At 45.2% G+C, this 8,161-nt stretch overlaps 1 protein-coding gene across 1 annotated transcript; it reads left to right on the top strand.

Moving 5' to 3' along the window:
• Positions 1-2,837: 2,837 nt before the first annotated feature.
• On the top strand, positions 2,838-7,925 carry LOC145394034 (putative glutamate receptor). Its single transcript, XM_080268004.1, has 5 exons — positions 2,838-3,857; positions 4,935-5,161; positions 5,966-6,161; positions 6,888-7,031; positions 7,719-7,925. The coding sequence occupies exons 1-5, from the start codon at positions 2,838-2,840 to the stop codon at positions 7,923-7,925; spliced, it is 1,794 nt and encodes a 597-aa protein (XP_080124130.1).
• The last annotated feature ends 236 nt before the right edge of the window (positions 7,926-8,161 follow it).

Below are 8,161 nucleotides of genomic sequence, written 5' to 3'. Positions count from 1 at the left end.
CCTTCTCCTCCCCATCCCCCTCCTCTTCCTGCTCCTTGTCTCATCCCTTCCTCTTTCTTTCATTCTATTCCTCTTCTCCCCCTGCCACACATGCTCTCCTGCCAAACCCCAAACCCCTCTCCTTCTCCTGTTCCTGTTTTCCTTACCATACTCCTCCTCTTTTTCTTCTTCTCCTCCTTCTCATGTTGTCCGTAATTTCCATCCCCCTCCACCTTCCCCCCCCCTCTTCTCGTGCTCTCCTTTTTATTCTCTTCCTCTTCTTCCTCATCTACACACTTTGGCCTCCTTCCCATCCTTATCTTTTTCCCTTTCCCTTACTCTTCTCTTTTCTCCCTCTTCTCCCTCCTCCTCCTGCCCGTGCTTGCGGAGTGGACTGCGTGCCGAGATAACACTAGCCAGCGTTTATCACCCCACAAACACACCCACATTAGCGCACAATCCCACAGTTTACCCCACCCGACCAACAACCACAGGTAAATTCAACACGGGGAGTACCGACTGCAAATTCCCTAAAACGGCCGGCACGCAGGAGGAGGGGGGGGGGGGTGAAATTAACTACTCCAGTACAGTGACATTCATCAACTTATTTTCTTGTACATTTTGTTATTTACCGTTGGTATCTTCTGATGATAATGATATACCTTTACCTCTTATAACACTGACTTTTTTTTTTTTTTTTTTTAATATTAGTGTTTGGTAACCAGGTATTTTTTCTCCCTGGCCCCGACTGTGGCCAAATAATCACAGAAATGAACAAACTATTAACACAGAACGTATTCGTCTGAATAAGTGGTAAGTATTTCAACAACAAATTCGAAATATTGAACTTGAATACGTAATAATAACAATAATAACAACCTATTTCATAATATACGATTGCGTGAGGGAAGACAGCTGACAGTTCTCGTGAGCAAATGTTTTTATATACTTCATCTCACGAATAATTAATTTGGCTTATACTTTACGTAATTCTTTTCATCAATAGCTGCACAACGTTATTATACATCATCTTGTAATACTATGACACCCATCGCTAATAAAAAACCAAAACTATAACAAATGTAAACAGCTAACAGAGAAGCAGGCAGCTGGAGTGTGGAGTGGGTGGTCTGCAATGCTGACACCAAGGTTTATCAAATCCCCTTCTATGACACTCAGCTTCGCGCCGTTAGAAGACATTTCCATCGAACATGGGCAAAGGTCCCAAATAATATGAAGTCTGGCTCTTATCACTGTGAAGATGGATATTTTTAATAGTATATATAAACACGGCAATAATAAACTTTAGTGGCATGTATTCATAAAGTGATTTAACTATTCAGAAAAGTGTAAGGTATGTAATATTTTGGTACACTTAAATCAAGTTGGCCACAGAATTTTACGAAACGACCACACGGGGTCACGAGGAGCGTTTGACCAATGACCGTGTTTCACCCTAGTAATTTCTATGGGTTCTCTCTCGGCAGAAGGAATACAAAAAGGGTGAGGGTGAATTGGGTGAAGTGAGGGTAAGGGTGAAGTGAGGGTGAGGGTGTTTTGGGTGAAGTGAGGGTGAGGGTGTTTTGGGTGAAGTGAGGGTGAGGGTGAATTGGAGGAAGTGAGGGTGAGGGTGAATTGGAGGAAGTGAGGGTGAGGGTGAATTGGAGGAAGTGAGGGTGAGGGTGAATTGGGGGAAGTGAAGGTGAGGGTGAATTGGAGGAAGTGAGGGTGAGGGTGAATTGGGGGAAGTGAGGGTGAGGGTGAATTGGGGGAAGTGAGGGTGGGGATGACCTGGGGGAGGTGAGCTTGAGGGTGCTTCGGGGGAAGTGAGCGTGAGGGTGAATTGGAGGAAGTGAGTGGTGAGTGTGACAGACCGGAAGATGATAAATATAACAACGATTAGTGCTGCTAGACCAATACGCTGATGAAATAGACTAAAGACGCGTTATATTTTATTTTATTTCGTAGGGTCTTACAAAGCACTATTTTCTCTTCCTCCTTTCATCATCTTTTTTAAATAAACGTCTTATTCATATGCATCAACCTGTTATTGCTACATTAATGCACATATGTAGCGCAAATGCTAACGAATGATGACATCAACAGAATAAGAAATACAGTAGACACACACTCGCCGAGGCTGAGTGGTTGTCGGAGCTTCGGATCAGTCATGGAAAAACCAGGTCAACAAAATTACTATGACGAGGAGGAGGAAGAGGAGGAGGAGAGAGGAAGGGAAAGGAGAAGGGATGGGGGATGAGAGGGGAGGAGGGAGGGAGGGTTTGTCCGATCGTTCGATCATAACTGGCTGCGTTATTGGATGCGAGTACTCGTACTTCCTGAAAAGTATGAACCACCTTCAGTTCTTACCAATTCATTGAATTATTAGTTAGGCAAATAGACATAACCATATCTAGCCTAGAACGTAAAGCACTTACCACTAATGGACTAATACACATTACTACCACTTACGCTGAGTATGCTATGGTAAGCTAGTCAGTGTCTTGCGGGAGGTATGGCTGAGTGGTCCTAGCACAAGCTGGTAATTCTGGTAATACAGTACAAATTCTATCCCGTTGTATCAAATGGATATATTATTAGTATCTTTCCTATGTAAATGATACGCATTTAAGACATCCTTGCTGTTGTGATTATACCATACTTTACTGTGTGATTTCCCCCAATCTCCAGCAATATAGTGGGTTCAATAAATCCCGGTGTTGGCACATGAGGGAGATACTGTACAGAAACTCTATGTATTGGTGTGCAGTGAAAATACATACAGAGCTCATGATAGGTTGCCCCAAAACACTAGAGCACAGATTCTTGGTTTAGATATCAAGAACAAGAAACACATAATGTCGTGGAGAATTCTGTGGATATTCATGGCATTCACTAGTGTTCTTAGAGCTGTAGCGGCAACAGGAATATCAAACACTGTTGGCGAGTCGTTGACAACATCCCACACTAGAGAGGTGTTGGGTCGAGTTCTGTCAGTAGTGGTGGGGTTGGCACAGGGCCCAGCACGAGGCAGCATGATGACGCTGCACTTGGACCCCGCTCTGCCTGCTGGTGTTGCCGCAGCTGCACAGGACGCCACCCTTAACTTGCCACAGAGCCCAGCCGCCCCACCACTCCATCTGGCGTTCTTCCTCACGACTCCAACCCACTTCCTGGCCCACTGGTCCCCGACTGGCCGTCCTCCCCGCCACCTGCTGCTGGTGAGCCTTGAGCCAGTGCTAGATGTTGCAGCCCTTCTGATGCAGCCGCTGCTGAGTGGAGTACACAGCCTGGCGCTGCTGACACCCCTCATAGTAGAGCCAGGCTCACTCGCTGCCTACACCGTCCTGCCTTTCTGCTCACCCTCCCCTCACTTCCTGGGCCGCTGGAGTCCCCACATCTTCCCCACCTGGGATTCGCTCTTCCCTGACCGCTTCCCCACCACCTGCCGTGCCACCTTCCACCTTGCCTCTTGGTTAATAGAAATACCTTTTCTATATCAAGATGTGAATGGTCGGGCAGCCGGAGCCTCAATGCAGATGCTTGATATGCTGGCTAAGGCGCTCAACTTTTCGTACAACCTGACCAATGAGCCCCTGGACCAGCAGTGGGGTTACCTGCAGAATGGGTCTTGGAGTGGGCTGGCAGGCATGGTCAGTCTAGACTACGATTTCAGTCCCAATTCCATGTTTCAGATACCACAATTCTATGCATATTTTGATCTGTCCCGCTGTTTTATGAGGGCTGCCTTCGGTGCCTTTCTGCGGATCCCAGCACCACTACCTCGGTGGCAGGCTCTCGTCCGGCCCTTTACCACCGGTGTCTGGGCGGTCCTCGTCACTGCCTTTCTTTTATCCTGCTGCTGTATTGCTCTTCAGGTTAGTTCTGTGTTGCCTTACGTATTATCACACCTTGTCCGATAACGACAAGAATAAAATTTTACTCGCGGTCACGTCTGGAATTCTGTTTTAATTGTTCATCAGTCATGCTTTGTCCAATATTGAGCGGTTTCTTCTATGGTAAAGTTGCAGGAAATACGTATTTAGGGAGTCATAATTACCAGTATGAACATTAAGGGAAATCATTAAGAGCATGAAGACCCCCTCCTCATATCGGACGCCATATCCAATGTAAACAAACATATTTAGGATCTAACTTCATCTAACCAAACTAAATCTAAGCAATTTAAACCTAGCCAAAAAACAAACCGGCATTATTACTATCAGTTTACTGTGAAAATCCTGAGAAAAGTCAATGCTGGCCTCGTTTTTTTTTTTTTTTTTTTTCACATTAGGCTACTGCAAAACTTTCCTTTGTATTCTTGCTGGTAATTATAACTTTTCAAAAAAAATTTCCGGCACAATTACCACAGGAAAAATCCCATTTATTTTGGTGAAATATGACTAATTAGCAACTGGAAAGCTGAAATTCCATTTGCAGCAAATATACAAATGCCATGACTGTGTGTTATTTAACATTTTCATTATTTTTACGAACAGCATATTATTTGGTTATATGTTTACCACCTAGAGTAAATGTAAATGGTTTCCTGGATTACAAGAAACCATTAGGCTTGTCACTCAGTGTAGAGTCTTACAAGAAACCATTAGGCTTGTCACTCAGTGTAGAGTCTTACAAGAAACCATTAGGCTTGTCACTCAGTGTAGAGTCTTACAAGAAACCATTAGGCTTGTCACTCAGTGTAGAGTCGCCTAAGGCAGAAATAGGAAGAGCTACATCAAGTAAGTGGATGATGGTCGCTGTCACCTACCACCTGGAGTGTGGGGTGAGAAGTGCCTGTGGATATATTGTTAATGTGGCTGTGAGTCACAGAGTCTGTATAACTGAAGGACTGTTTATAGGGTGCAAATTACATGCCTTTCCCTTACCCTACACTCCTGCAGTGAGGTGCGAAGGGATGGAACCTTATAACTAGTCCAATCATGTCTTCACAGGCAAAAGTGCAACAGCGAGATCGAGACAGCTTCCTGGCACTGCTGCGCCCATTGCTTTGTCAGAGCGACCCTAGACAGCCACAGTCCCGGTCACTGGCATCTCTGTGGATGTTGAGCTGCCTCGTCATCACCACGGCCTTCACATCACACCTGGTCATCATCTTCGCCAAACATGCCTACCCACCACGCCTCACCTCATTGTCACAGCTGGCGACGAGTTCTGTGAGGTGGGTGATCTAGAAGTCGTATTCTCTTCGGCTGAAAGGGGTTGGTAACAACTTTTCCTTCGGGATATATTTTGCTTACTATAACTTACCAGTCTCTGTTGCCGTATGTTATTCATACCTTTGTAAATCGACACATATTACATACAATACATACACAGAAGATTATCAGCCGGCAAATAATAGAAATAATATGGTTAAGAAGGGGTGGAAGAGGTGGTGGGGACCCTACTATGCTGGCGGGAACACGAGGCTCCGAGTTTTGTCAGTGTCAAGTCTGTGATCTACAACCTGTATTTTCGTCACGTCAGGTGGTTTTATGGCCTTTTTCTTTGTGTTATATTTCGCCTATTACAGCTAAGTAGTCTCCTATATGTTATATATGTCTCTATATTATCGACATAGCTTGAATAAATATACAAAAGAATAACGTATCGTATACAGAAGTACATATTTTGTAGGGAAGGGGTGCTACAAAGTCTATACTTCTTTGACTCTAACTTAGCCTAAAATTGTCATCGCTCCATCTTGAATGCCGAGTTAAAACAATGGATTAGCACTATAATATGATGCTAGTCACGAACAAGTGTTATGAACAGGAAGTACAACCGAAGTACTGGCTACAGTCATTGGGTAAGCAATGATCTAGGGTGTACTGGCTAGGTGGGTAATGATTTTGGGTGGAGCGACTGGGTAGGCAATGAATTAGGGTGCAGTGGTTGGGTAGGCAATGATCTAGGCTGTAGAGGTTTGGTAAGCAACGATACAGGCCGTAGTCGGAAAGGTGATGGTTGTGCTCCTCCCCAGACTGGCCATGGTTGACCTGGGGGACAATACGCATAAGGATTTGAAAGATTCTGAGAACATGGTGTACAGGCAGCTAGGTGAGAAAGTGGACCTGTTCCCTGGATATGAACCTGCCGTGGCGACCATGGAGGCAGGAACTCACGCACTGGTGGACGTCCTGCAATACACACAGGTCATTCTACTCACACGCTTCCAGGTGGGGTCAATTCAACTCCCTTCTATTTACTATAACCTAGCCTAAAATTGCCAGCTGTTCATATTGAATGTTGAGGTGTAGTAAGCCATTAACACTAAAGTATGGTGCTAATCACGAAGGATTGTACAGCCACAGTATTGTTTTATTCTGCCGCTGAGTTACGTGAGATAAACTGCAGAAGGACAAAAGTATCCGTGGCTCTCAGTCCACGAGAGTACTTCACTTGGCAACCAAACTTCACAGAATTTCATACGGCTCAGTATAGCTGCTCCATTAAGCTAGTTATCTTTGAGGATAATGAAAAGAAGTGCTAACCAGGAGTGATATAACTGGATTCTTGAGTCAAAGCACAGAAGTAACTCTTTGACAGGGCGATGATACACTGAACTGAAGGTTTTATTACCGCTGCTGCCAAACGAATTTATGTAGCAAAAGGAAGACCCTCACATCAAGTTATAATCCATATCAGTTCAAACACATCTCAACTAATTTTACAACCTGGTGATGGACTATGGATATTGTTTTATTTGCGCTGCCACAAGATTTTATTCAGACAAGGAAGCTCATAGCATTTACGTCCCTACAGACAATCAATGCCTTGCTGTCGAGTTCCCCACCCCATGTGAATAAGGAAACTTGACAATGACGACGACGACAATGGTGATGTTGGGTTCAACATTATATTTCCATACGCCTGCTTATGCATATTTTACTATCCTACGACAGAGGCAGAGATGGTACCTGCTGCCCGAGCCCATTCTACCTAGTTACGTGAGCTGGATGTTCAAGAAGCATCAGCCGTGGAAGGGCAAGTTTGACAAGGCGATCCAGCGGCTGGCGGAGGCTGGACTCTACACGCACTGGCTCCAGGTGGGTCACTGCCTCTCCAAATGCCCGTCACGGCTTGGGTTTGAACACTTGACAAGGCGCACAGGCATCTAGAAACGAGTAGGCTTTCACAGAGGCACTGCAGGTTCAGATCCAGGGTGCATACGTATGAATCTCTGCCATACAAACACCCTGGGACTTTAAATAACAGAAATCACATAGACACAACCAGTTACCATGACTGAGCTTCACCTTGTTAAGCTCTTCAGTCCGGGGACGCTACTGTCACTTTATTCTTGTTACTCTTAGAGGCATTTGTTGGAAATTAGGAGAGACTTTCTGAACTGTGCAAGTGTATATAGCCTTCATTAATCCCTTCACTACTAGAGGCTCTTCCTGACGTAAATGGAATCGTTTGGAATCAGTCTTTACCTATTTCTCTGACTAACGTCCCTTTTTTTTTTTTTTTATAGAAGTGAAGAGGTCGGGAACTAGGCTGACACAGTCCGAACATTTAAGACGAGGGTGACCAGTTTCACCCGCCTATGAGTAGCATCATGTGATAAAAAACCTAGCCACACATTAGCTGTAAAATAGCCTCCTGATCCAATCCGGCTGAAGCGCCTTAACCCATTAGGCGTCTGGAAGTAGCAAGAATAAAACAAAGAATGCGTCACCGGCTAGAAGGCGTTAATAATTTCTTCTGTCACCCCTGTGCCCTGATCCCAGGTTGAGGTTCGGAGACTGGTGGGCGCGACAGGGGAAAGACGGTGGGCGGGAGGTGTGGGAGGCGAGGACGTAACGGGGCACACCATCACCACGGCACACCTGCAGGGACCCTTCTTGGTGCTGGTGCTCGGGTGGGCATTGGGGGGCATCGTCTGCATCATGGAGATCACTGTAGCGCGTATACTCCAACCTGGCGAAGATCCCTAACCTCTATTTTAGCTCGGCTGATTGCAAAGTGTAGTAAGACTGGACGGCTGATTTAGCTAGTTACCAAGGAAGCTCATTCATAAGTAATGTCCATCGAATTTCGCGCAATCACAACTTAGTAATCCAACTGTGGGAGTGGCCCAGGTCTGTCAGGTGAAAACAAACCTGCAGGACAAGAGGCAGTCAGGTCTAAGGTCGTAGACAATACCGGCAGTTTATTATAATTATTATGAATA

This window comes from Coenobita brevimanus, chromosome 26 (assembly GCF_032717465.1).
Source record: "Coenobita brevimanus isolate Jiangsu-jjx chromosome 26, ASM3271746v2, whole genome shotgun sequence".
NCBI classification, from domain to species: domain Eukaryota; kingdom Metazoa; phylum Arthropoda; class Malacostraca; order Decapoda; family Coenobitidae; genus Coenobita; species Coenobita brevimanus.
Note: the sequence above shows the minus strand (reverse complement) of the source record. Positions and strands in the feature narration are given on the sequence as shown.

What these genes read in the sequence shown, in the direction of transcription:
- LOC145394034 (XM_080268004.1), top strand. Translation starts at nt 2,838, where the DNA reads ATGTCGTGGAGAATTCTGTGGATATTCATGGCATTCACTAGTGTTCTT. An exon ending in GCTGCTGTATTGCTCTTCAG is followed by an intron (nt 3,858 to 4,934) that starts GTTAGTTCTGTG and finishes ATGTCTTCACAG; the next exon opens with GCAAAAGTGCAACAGCGAGA. An exon ending in TTCTACTCACACGCTTCCAG is followed by an intron (nt 6,162 to 6,887) that starts GTGGGGTCAATT and finishes ATCCTACGACAG; the next exon opens with AGGCAGAGATGGTACCTGCT.